This window comes from Triplophysa rosa, linkage group LG16, assembly GCF_024868665.1.
Source record: "Triplophysa rosa linkage group LG16, Trosa_1v2, whole genome shotgun sequence".
Taxonomy (NCBI): domain Eukaryota; kingdom Metazoa; phylum Chordata; class Actinopteri; order Cypriniformes; family Nemacheilidae; genus Triplophysa; species Triplophysa rosa.
In genome coordinates, this window is record NC_079905.1 from 929,626 (window position 1) to 941,910 (window position 12,285).

General features: G+C 39.1%; 1 protein-coding gene across 1 annotated transcript; it reads right to left on the reverse strand.

The window, feature by feature from the left end:
* Nucleotides 1–619: 619 nt before the first annotated feature.
* Nucleotides 620–11,588, reverse strand: dgat1a (diacylglycerol O-acyltransferase 1a). The gene is made up of 17 exons (XM_057355155.1): nt 11,225–11,588; nt 8,834–8,921; nt 5,592–5,632; nt 5,363–5,448; nt 5,131–5,183; nt 4,560–4,665; nt 4,223–4,351; nt 3,962–4,036; nt 3,647–3,750; nt 3,528–3,566; nt 3,399–3,440; nt 3,218–3,262; nt 2,838–2,950; nt 2,517–2,582; nt 2,096–2,183; nt 1,945–2,007; nt 620–1,870 (listed from the first exon to the last, which is right to left on the reverse strand). The coding sequence occupies exons 1-17, from the start codon at nt 11,416–11,418 to the stop codon at nt 1,709–1,711; spliced, it is 1,494 nt and encodes a 497-aa protein (XP_057211138.1). The 5' UTR covers nt 11,419–11,588; the 3' UTR covers nt 620–1,708.
* Between the last annotated feature and the right edge of the window lie 697 nt (nt 11,589–12,285).

The following is a 12,285-nucleotide window of genomic DNA, read 5'->3' on the forward strand; positions in this document are numbered from 1 at the left end:
GCGTGTTGTGGCTTCACAAATGCTTTGCTGCATACCTCGGTTGTAACGAGTGGTTATTTCAGTCAAAGTTGCTCTTCTATCAGCTTGAATCAGTCGGCCCATTCTCCTCTGACCTCTAGCATCAACAAGGCATTTTCGCCCACAGGACTGCCGCATACTGGATGTTTTTCCCTTTTCACACCATTCTTTGTAAACCCTAGAAATGGTTGTGCGTGAAAATCCCAGTAACTGAGCAGATTGTGAAATACTCAGACCGGCCCGTCTGGCACCAACAACCATGCCACGCTCAAAATTGCTTAAATCACCTTTCTTTCCCATTCTGACATTCAGTTTGGAGTTCAGGAGATTGTCTTGACCAGGACCACACCCCTAAATGCATTGAAGCAACTGCCATGTGATTGGTTGATTAGATAATTGCATTAATGAGAAATTGAACAGGTGTTCCTAATAATCCTTTAGGTGAGTGTATTATGGTGTCTTGAAAGATTTATTAAACTTGAACGAGCTGCCAAAACATTCAGTGCTAAAGTTAGAATGTAGCACTGCGTCTAGAGACAAACTTTGGCTTTTATAGGAAATAGCTGCTGGTTGTTCGATTTAAAATATTTAGAAATGAATGCAAAGAACACAACATCTCTTTAAAAACAAATGCATGAAGTGCAATGGAATCAAAATATCATTCCATTATTAGTTGAACTCAATTCACATTTAGTTTAAAACAATGTTTCTGACAGCACATACAGTACGTTGTGTTCATCTCATGAGTCTCCATCAAAACCTTTTTCATATACTTACACACGATCGGCAAAGAAAATACAGCTGTAAGCTGCGATAATGGGGAAAACCATTCTGAAACCGTTTTGATCCCATGAATCACAAAAGCAAACACTTGTGAACAGTTTGGCACATCAGAAATCGGCTCATAATTTTAAACTGCATTATCTCGATTATTAGATGATATATAAAATGTTGCTGACAAAAAAATCAATAAGGCTGACACTTGGTATGACATTCTTTTGCCCGGTTTCATAGACAAGGCTTAAGACTAGTCCCAGACTTAACTGAACGTTTGAGCCGTTTTAACTGAAAATAAATTGCTCTGACATATCTTTAAATATGTAACTGCCATTGTTTTGTCTCGAGATGCACACCAGTAATGTTTTTATCAAAGGCATTTTAATGAAAGCGACTTAAATATCCTAATTTAACTAAGGCCTTGTCTATGAAACCGAGCCTATATGATCCAATACATCAAATGAGCATCATAAACCATATATTACAGGCAATTAAAATGGCACAAAAATATCATTTGGCTTAAACAAGGTCACATACAATAATGAGATTTCTACCTCTGCAAATTATAATAGACAACAAGCATTCAAATCAACATAAAGACAATTACATTCTTGAAATGAACCTTGTTAAAAAGACTGACAAACTTCATGCATTTACGAATAAAGTGCAACACTTACAGGTTTGAACACATGGAGTAAATAAAAGGGCATGTAAAAACTCCATCACTTCATTGGCTCAAACAGCAGTGAGAAGACATGATGTCATGTTGCTTTGGCTCGGCAGTGTGCACATGATAAAACACAAGCCTGCTCGCTTTGCTTCATACGTCATCGCAGAGAATTGGTCTTTTATGTCCCTTAAAAAGTTCATCCTAGTAAAAATATATTCAACATCTCAGTTATTGAAGAAAACATCATACTGTGTCGCTCTGTGACGCGCCCGCAGAATTCAGGACGTAATAGTCGTGGACGTACATCAGGATTGCAACGGGCTGACCGATGATCAGAGACATCCAGACGGCGGCGTTGCCATAGTTTCCCCGCAAGAACCGGCCCACAAAATAAGCCAACGGAATCTGAAAGATGCAACAGAACGTAAGACGAGAAAACATTCGTTCGTATTGAGCAATATCACATATGTGAGGCTGACCTGTGACATCATTCCCAAAAACGCCCACAGCCGAAACATCTTCAATGGCACGCTCACCAAATACTGCCAGAAATAAAACAACCCAGCATCAGTTCCACTGACCATACAGAAAAACATGATGTTACTGTACAGGATTGTGTCGAAATAAAACCTCGTGGAAAAATGCTGAGAGGAAGAAGACGGCGATCTGAGCTGCTAACTTATTCACTCCTCTCATCATCATGGGCTTATAAAAGTGTCTGAGGAAGAAAAAGAGAGACAGATGATAAGAAATGACTCTAAACATGATACAGTGACACATAAATAATAATATCACATGGATATCTGAAGAGTTTGGTTCCAAAATGAGATCATGTTTTTCATTGTGCATTCCAATTATTATCAAACTGCAAGTTGGTTTGTTTTGATTTAAGCCATAATAACACAATAAAACACAATGAAATAATAAAAAACATGATTTTTGAAATGATCTCATTTTGGAACCAAACTCTTCATTTGTTGTAATATAAATGCAAAGCTATTGCAGACCAACGCTACAGTAATGACAAAAGAAATAAATGCGTCTGTCTCACCGTAAACACCACTTGTGTACAGGAATGTTCCAGTTTGACCAAAAATAAGGGACAGTTTCAGAGTTCCTGAAGATACATAACAAAACATGAAGTCAACATTAAGAGTGCAGTGTGATGTATTTCTGAGGGAAACTGAACTTTGAGGGAGAAAAACAAATGCAGATGTAAATAAAAACGTGCGTTTATCTAGCTGGAATAAAAAGGATCATGGAAAGCGGCTTCAAATGCATGTGCATTCAGCAGAAAGTATAATGTTTGAAAAGTGGTTTAAAGATGTGCCGCTGGCTTTAAGGTTGAATGGACTGAGACAGAGAAACGCACCACCAGTCTCTGTAAAACTCTCGGTCTCCAAACTGAAGAAGCTCAGCCACGAAGTTCATACAGGAGTGAAAAAACCAATAGAAGAAGATGAGCCAGATCAAATGATTGGGTACCTGTGAAGGCAGAGGGGAGGAGCTTGTGCGGTTTAGACACTCGGAGGAGGAGGAGCTACAGATATGTCAATCATCAATCATAACGACTAAAGAGTCCTACTAGAAATCATGAATGGTTCAAATGTATGAATATGTATTTCATGTCTATTATTATATGTACATTTCCACTAAGACAGTACAAGCCTGGGGGTCAGGAATTTCACAATTGTAACAACAGTAGTCATAGCAACAGCATCCACAGCAACAGCAGCGTCTGTCCGCACTTACAGCGAGTTTCAGCAGACGCTCCACCATTCTGGAGAAATCCATGTTCTGTCACAAGAGACTCGCATCAGTCACGAAGATAAAGAAAAAAGACTGTACATCTGACTTATAGATACAAACTCACAATCAAAGTGTGTATTCTCAGTCAAACATATCGAGTTAAATTGAGATAATGCGATTTTACCTGAAAGGGTTTCATGGAGTTTTGAATGGTCGGAACCATCCACTGTTAAAAGACGCAGAAAGTCTTAAAGTTTAATGAGTCGCACAAGCAAGAAACTGAAGAATGAAAGCGTTTAAATGAATGACAAACCTGCTGTATCAGCCCAACCATTAACTGGATCAAAAACAGCTGCAACAGAGAAACAGTCGTTGTGTTAACCGTGATGCACAACTCGTGAGCTCATACGTTGATCTCTGATGTCATCTCACCATCTCAAACAGCCGACGCAGTAAAAAGCGTTTTCGTATCCGCGGAGAGCGCGGGAAGTTCAGCTCGTAGCAGAGAGTCGGAGCAAAAAGAAAATAAAACATATCTGTAACAAATGAACACGATACAAACATATAATCAAAGCCGTGTGTGATTGATAAAGTCACAATCGCGGCGGCTGACGGATGACTGAGGGAGTAAATTGACATGAGCTCATTTCTCACATAATGCAGAAGAATTCACTGACATTTACAACGCATTTATCATTGAGGCTCATTAAGGCATCGGTCGGAAAGGCTTGAAACAGATGGGCTGACCTCTGTGTGTCAGGTTACCCGGGTACGACACGCGCGTGTGTCCAGTGTTTCCATTGGCTCTGTGCACAGACGGGCCTACAGGACAAACACACAGAACACATTCCAACAGCAATACACACAAGACGTCAGTTCTCCGGGAGGTGTCAGTACAGCTGCATCACTGCACACGCTCATGTTCCATTCATCAGAAAATCATCATTTCATCTGCTGTGGCAGTACAGTACAGTATATATGATCCTGCGTCTAACCAACATGTCTTACAGGAGTGTGAGCGAGACAGCGTTCGAGCTTTGGCCTGTCTCGTCTCTCTGCACCATTTGTTGACGTCCCTGTAAGAGTACAGCTTCAGAAAGAGAATGGTGTAGACACTCAATGCCAAGACGCCTCCCACTGCAAGACAAACATCACATACACAATAACACAACAACACACACCTGCACGGCACAACCACGAATTTACACATTTGCAAGCAACATGGTAAAATCTTTATCGCATTTTTGTGCGTTTGAGATTTTTGGAAGAAAATCAAACAAAAACGCTGCTGGAGTAACAGTTCCTATATGTCAAAACATGCACATGTAGAAGGTGTTTGTGATACCTGGGGTCACAGAGGTCAGGGTGAGAACGGTGGCTGCTGGGAAACATAAAATGACGGTGAGATTGATGCAGTGAAGGAATGTTCCGGTGCTCTCCGAGATGGTGCCCTGCATTACAGCATCAGAAAAATGAGTGACATCACTTTATTACAGGCGGATTATAAGAGACCCATCAAACAAACTCGAAATCTCAAAAACTTTAGAGCAGTGGTTCTCAAACGGGGCCTCCAAAATGGATCCAAAAGTGGGATTTTACGACACATAGAAAACTCATCATAGATTTTATGCAATCAAACATCAGGACAAATAAGACCACCAACCAAAAGAATTGATGTTCCAGCATTGTATAACTGAAAATGTTTTTAATTAAAATAAAGTCTTTATTTGGGGGGCCATTTGAGAACCACTGAAATAGAATCATATCCAAAACATACTTTACATTTCATTGCTGTAATTCATAAACAAAATGATGCTTGACATCTTTGATTCTGGGCTAAAATATAACTCAGTTGTCAAACTCTTTAATTATCTTCAGTCGTCGTACATTCAGTTCTTTCCCAGCATGCAACTCACCACAGACAGCCGCCTCTCAGTGTACAGAGCTGCCATTATAAACACGATAGAAACTGCAACGAACAAATAAGAATGTGTTAAATAGGCATAAATATTTACTCTGAATTATTATCAATCACAGAAATCATAAACACGATATGCAATGATGACTTCAGCATAAATGGCTTTGAGATGGATTTACGTCTCCCCACGATACGATGTGAACATGTGATTGAACAGAAATCTTTAGTACCGATGATCAGGCACAGAGCAGGCCAGCTGTAGGGGTCCTTCAGGAAGAGTGAGATCACCTGGATGGGGTCCACCAGTATGCCATACCTGAAGAGAAAACACAAACACACTTCTACAAACCAGACACGTGTTATAGTTTATATCTGAGATATTTGCTCTGGATCGTTAACAGAGGAATCACTGAGTTTAAATCAAACAATCAAAACTAATGATGCTGGTGTTCGGCTTACTTTATAAGGTTCTCCAGGAAGAGACGTGCATTGGTCAAAACCTGTAAAGAGAGATGAGTAAACCGACTGAATGTGTTTTTAGGGGGTAGAATTCATCTCAGAATCTACTGAAGAACTCTTTAACATTGACACTGATGTTTGATTTTGAGAGAAAGATGTTAGAGATAACTGTGGGTTCTGTGAGAGAACAGCATCTTCTAAAGTCATGTCAAAGGCAATACAATCTCAAATGTCGTATTATTGTAATACAAATTAAAATGATAAGACTGGACTTTTATTGTGTTTTCACAAACATTTCACAGAAATGTTCTTTGTCTTTTGATCAATTTGATCGATCATGTTTTTTTCCACATTTACGCCAGGGCTGTGCGATATTCGATACGATATTTCTTTTTCTAAAATCAATTTAAATTGTATTAAAATATATTAAAGAAATTATATAACCAACATATATTTCACATTATTTTAGGAAAAAGAAAGCATCGCTACAACTTCTGAAAGTGAACAGCCGTGTTTTACTGTTGCATTAAACAAATCTGACATTTTGTAAACAAACAAAAATAAATAAAACAAATTTCGCTTCGCGACGCGTTTTGTTGATTGACTTGCGTCAGAGCACGAGCACGCGCACGCTATCATGCGCACGCATATCCCAACTAACATCCGCGTGCCAGATAGATACAATACTATCCGCATCGACCTAAAACTTTGACCATACATAACTTTTCGAAGAATTAAATAGCTAATTTATTGCAAACCATCGCGATATGCACATGTGCGATATTTAGATAATTTCTATATGCTCACTGAGATTCAAAACCGAGATTGTGTCTTCCGGTCTCTTCACAGTCTAATATTGTCATCGTTTCTGAATGATGCGCAGGGAGGAAAGTCCACAGCACTGATAAACACACGCTCATAAATACATGATCTCTATACACAGCTGTACTCTACACTAAAAACATCTGTAAAAATAGGGGACAGTATACTGTATTAACATGAAGGAATTTTCCGCATTTATTTTTAGTTGTTTTACCTGTATTTCACATTTGGCACTGCATTAAATCGCATTTTAACATTGACGGGAATATCCGTAAAATAAAGGAAAATGTACTGGTCATTTTCTGCCTGTACTTTATCCGTTATTTTTTATAGTGTACGGAATTAAAGACAGCGATTGTGTAACTAGAGTAATGCAGATTTCTGTCCTGTACACTGTTCAGACCACCAGCGACAAAGCCAGGCGATGCCATTCATTTCAATGGAGAGCCGGCGACTTCCGGCGACAAGTGGGTGTGTCTAGCGACGCGACAGAGTTGAGATAACTAGAGTTGCAAGAGACTAGGGACACACAGTGACAGTCGCTGGCGGACTGAACGCACAGTATAGGCCTAGAAAGTGTAAGAAACAATTGTTTATAATCACAATTTGCAATTTCCATGGTAACAAGGCCTACACTGATTGGTGGATCTCTTTGCAGAATTATGGGCAGTGAAGTTCTTCTACAGAATGTATACTGTGTCCTGAAAGAGTTGTTAAAAATCAATTTCTCTATAGATGAAAAGAGTTTTTAAAGCTTCCGTTGAGCTCCGTCTACGTCCCTCAAGCAAAATCTCTCACAAGCAGCCGGCTTCCCACTTGACTTTCACAATTATCCATGAATAAATTCAAAGCACTCTAGGATATTTCATGTGGAACGTGGTAAAAGAAAAAACCTCAGAGGACGTCAAAGTGATCAGGATTCAAAGGCAGGATTAATCTTGCTTTTAAAAACTCTGATTGGCTTTCCTCGGCTTCTATGCGGTTCAGGGTGAAATAGATGTTTATTTTTAGAGGACATGTGACATTTCTGAGCGTTCATTGAAGTAATCCTCTGAAACCTTGGACGTTTCATTAACTGTACTGAAGACAATCTCTGATAGCTGTGACACACTGAAGGACACTTTGACATTTGACTGGCACATCATCAGAAGTCTGACGGAGATGTGACCTTGTAGCCAACGGCATGTGAAACGTGAATATCATCAACACTATTTATAGAGAGCATGTGTGGATGAAGTACACAGGGGTATTAAACAGAGCCAAGTTTACAAACATTAGTACATTACACCCAGTGGTGGAGTTGTAAAACAATTTCAAGGGGGATGGTGCGGTCAAACTTTTGTGCATATCCCGTAGCTAACCTTAAACAACAATTACAAATTATGTTTTATTTATAAATATTAAGAATGTTTAGAACCATAAGGTTTATTCCACGAAATTCAAGCTATCCAAATGTATCCTTGATGAACAAGGAAAAAATGGAAATATTGCAAAATATTATTACAAATTAAAAGTCTTTTCTATTTGAATATATTTTAATAATGTCATTCCCTTGATGACTTTTCAGCATCATTGCTCCACAGTATGCCGTGTCACAGAAACTTAAATGTGTTTTGTCCATCCTTACAATGATCACATCAGAGAGACGCTCTAAATGTTCGCGGAACTTCGTTCACAACAGAGACTGTGTGGATTTATGACTATGGTGTTTGACTGACAGCTTGGTGATCCAATGAAGCTTCGAGGTTTAGTCACAAGCTCTTTTAAACACTTTTCATTGGTTAAACATTCACAAAACCCACAGGCAGACGTAAAGTCTGAACAATAGTTATGATTAATAAACAAAAAAGATCAAATTAGATAAAAAAGAGATTTTAGCGTCTGGTTTGAACTGTGCGGTTGAATACAGTGTGTGAAGCCTCAGTAGCTCTTTGTTGTATTCTGCGTTTGTGTAAATACATCTGGTCTTGTGATTATATGAGACTGAAGCCGAGAGTAAAGGTCAAAGTCTTGCTCAATACAATCGCGCTGAAAACACGACAGACCTGAATAAACTGGACGATGATAAAGGGCAGACGAGGTCTTCACAACCATTTGTGTCGCCGCTCACACGTGCTGAATATTTCACTGTGCTCATCATTCGTGGAAAGAAAACTGTCGTCCTGGATTAAGAGAGGACAAACAGGTGGAAAGACTCCAAACCTCAAGCAGGTCAAAGGGGAAGATAAAATAACAGGTGTGACCGGACCGAAGTCAACACAGGTTCAAGGCCAACAGCGTGTCAGGGCTCAGGTAACAGAGATGAGTTAAATATAACTCAAAGCTACAATGACAGTCCACTGCGGAGAGATGCAGAACATACTTCACACAATCCAGACACATTCAGTGATTATTGATCGGTGATGGGTTGCGAGACTCACCAGCATGACCACACACCAGTTGAGGATTCCTCTGTAGTTACTGTAACCGCTGTCAGAGCTCAGCAGAGACTCCTGAAGAGTGTGACAGCTGAAGACACACAATCAATCAATCAAACACAATTTACAATTCAATCCGATCCGCTACATCCCTCACATCCATCAAGAAACAACTAAAAACTCATGCTAACTTTTGCCCCCCCCCAAAAAAAATCTAACCCCCATTTCTCCCCCAACATGTTTTGTGTTGCTTTGTGTAACCCGGTAACTCGTCATAGCACTTCTTCTTCTATTGCTACCTCTACGATTTAACCTAGCGCTTCCTTGTTGTCTCGCCTCTTGTCTTTGGATAAAAGCGTCTGCTAAATGCCTAAATGTAAACACAAGATCATAATGTTGATGATGATGGGACGAATTATGCTACAGATGGTGTGTTCGATCTGATATAACAGCGAAACGTGCACTGGCTACTGAACCACATACATTACACTTTAGATAATGTCTGAAATTTGCATTACATCTTTTACAAAAATGATGACACAATTCAATTCAATTGTATTTATATAGCGCTTTTCACAATGTGCATTGTTCCAAAGCAGCTTTACAGGAGAAAAACAGAAAAGGTATAAACACAGTGAATGGTGTTTATAGAACAAGCAAGATCATTCTAGTAAATAATATCTAATAAAAGCAGTCTCCCGGTGAGCAAACCAACACGGCCCTGTGGCGAGGAACCCAAACTCCAATCAGAAATAAATGAAGAAAAAAAACCTCAGCCGGGAGGGCCAGTTCTCCTCTGACGTGTCACAGCTGCACTTTGATTAAAGTTACTGAGTAAATGTTTATGAAGAATAGGGAGAACTTATTAGTTGCGACTTCATTCAATTCATTCGTTGAAACTGTTTAGGTCTAATTTTGTGATCCATATCAGACAACAGAGGAATGTTATAAGCTGGGAAAATAACACAAGCACACTTCTCAAGCAAAACATTTCACATTACGTGTAGGTTTACAAAATAAAGACATCAGAAGTGAGCAGGTTGGTTAGGTTCAATTCAATTCGATTTCTATAGCGCTCTTTACAATGAGCATTCACTTCACTTTATTGCTGTAAAATGTGCATAGTTTATGCGGTGAACTACATGCGAAACTGTTCGGACACCTGTGTGAACGTGAGAGACGGTGATTTCATACAGTACATCCAGTAAAACATCACCTGGACATAAAAGTGACTGGCTTATGAAAGTGAAGAAAGTTCTGCATTTGTCTGCAGATGTCATCTAATGCAGTGACATGTTAAGGGTGATGAATGTCTTATACTGAGGTCGCTGTAATATCTTCTATAACACTGACATCATGACAGATTGATTGAAGACAAACACTCACACTGCTGATGAAACGCTGCAGCAACCACCAACCCAGTTTAGGGAGAAGAGCACGATTGCAAAAAACTTGCAAAACTGTGTGTAATACCCACAACCCCGTGCCGTATTTCAGGCCATTTATATGTAAGAATGCATTCAGGTCTGACAGCGGACAACATTCAGGGAAGGTTTGTGAGACTGTTACAGTAGATCAACACACCCAAAACCCAAAGAAAGAAGGATCTGATAAAAGTCCAATGCAGGTGAAAGGCATTGATTGCAATAATATTACTGTTTTAAAGATTCACTACATTACACTCGATTGCATTATGACTCAGATAGCAATATGATATCATATCAAAAGGCCCTTTATGATTCTCTTATCATTTGGGAACCTTAAAAAAATCTCATTGTATTACACTACATGTGCGCAGTGAATGAAATTGATTACAATGAAAACTGAGTTTATTATTATTATACCAAATTATTTCCCTTCTGTTCTGTTTAGTAGGGTTAATGTCTAATGTGTTTTGTGCTAAACGCTGTTGTTAATGCAGTAGTCATGGGTTTAAAACGTATATAATGAAGCATAATGAAGAAATCTGTATCAAGTCATTTCTCATCGAGTTCACACAGGTGTTCAACAGAGAAACCACAGGTGTCTGAGCAGTACATCTATTGTTTTATCATTTCAAACTAGCCTATTAAACTCATTTTATTTTATATTTCAATTAAATATGTCATTTAAACACTTCACAATACTTTACTCAAATATGTATGAAGAATAAAGATGTGTGATGAGCATACAGTAATAAGCTATGTCTATGTTTATGTATTTGTTACACTTTACGAGCATCTTTCTCTCTGAGATGTGTCTGAGTCTATATGTAGACCTGTATGTCTAATGAATAACATTCACATAAATATGTCACCTCATCCTCCCGATCTGTCATGTACATTACAGGGACATTTCCTTCATGCATCATATGGGAAAATGTTGAACACAACACTTGAATGCAACATTATTTACCGGAGTCTGTCTGTACTGGCATGATTGTCGTGTTTGTGTTTTCTCGCTGGTGACTCGCGCCTCTTCTCCTCCTGCGCCTGCCGGTTGCGCGTCTCCGCTGCGCCGCCGCGCTCCGCTCGAGTCCCCGCCGCTTCTCCGGAGATCGTGGTTCTGCGTCCGCGCTTCACCGGGCCTCTCTCGCTTCTGTCGCCCATTTTCGCTTTTATACTAAAGACGACCGACACATCGTTACTCTCATGTCGTCCCCGTTTCACCGATGTATCACATCAACGCATCGAATCCAATACGAGGGCAACATAAAGCCAGCCGAGCTGCGCACACGTTGCGCAATGATAGTTGTGGGATCGATGAATGCATCCTGGCACACTTTACTTCCTCATAAAGGCATACATTGATTATATTGTTTTACAGTCATCTGTAATGATTTGCCAATAGTGTTAAAACACTTAAGTCCATTGAATAAATTTGGCTTGATCCTATGATAGTTGTTTGTCTAGGAGACACGGGCCCATGTGTTCAGCATACCTACTACTTAATTTAAGTAATTGTAAATTTAGAGACCTCAAATAAATAGGTAACTTTAAATAACTGATAAACACGAGATCTTAAATTAAACAGGATAGTTCAACAAAAGCAACTAACGCTAATGGTAAACTCTTCTTTTAAGAGTGCAGTTCTTTTAGCAAAAGCTACTCAGACAGACAAAACGTTTGTAGAATGTTATTATATTTTAACATTAAAACATTATATTTTAATTAGATAGCATTTTGTTTTTATTTTATTTTCAGGGCAAAAGGTACGTGGGTCGCTTTGGTTTAAAGCATCTGCTAAAGGATTACATTTAATGTTTTTAATTATACTTATTTTATGTTTACCAAACCTATCTGCATGAGTGTAATAATATCTGAAACTTGAATCACTCGAATAGTCAGTCAAACATTACGTAACGCGTGTAAAAAGACCAACACGCCGCTTTTTCTGTGTGAGCAGGCGCAGACCAGAGCTGTTGAAAAACAGAGTTGCGACACTCGCATTTATTGAGTACTTATTGATAAATTACT

Coding starts and splice junctions, on each gene's coding strand:
- dgat1a (XM_057355155.1), bottom strand. CDS start 11,418: ATGGGCGACAGAAGCGAGAGAGGCCCGGTGAAGCGCGGACGCAGAACC. Junction 8,922..11,224: donor GCCAGTACAGACAGACTCCG/GTAAATAATGTT, acceptor GTGTGTCTTCAG/CTGTCACACTCTTCAGGAGT. Junction 5,449..5,591: donor TTCCTGGAGAACCTTATAAA/GTAAGCCGAACA, acceptor TTTTCTCTTCAG/GTATGGCATACTGGTGGACC.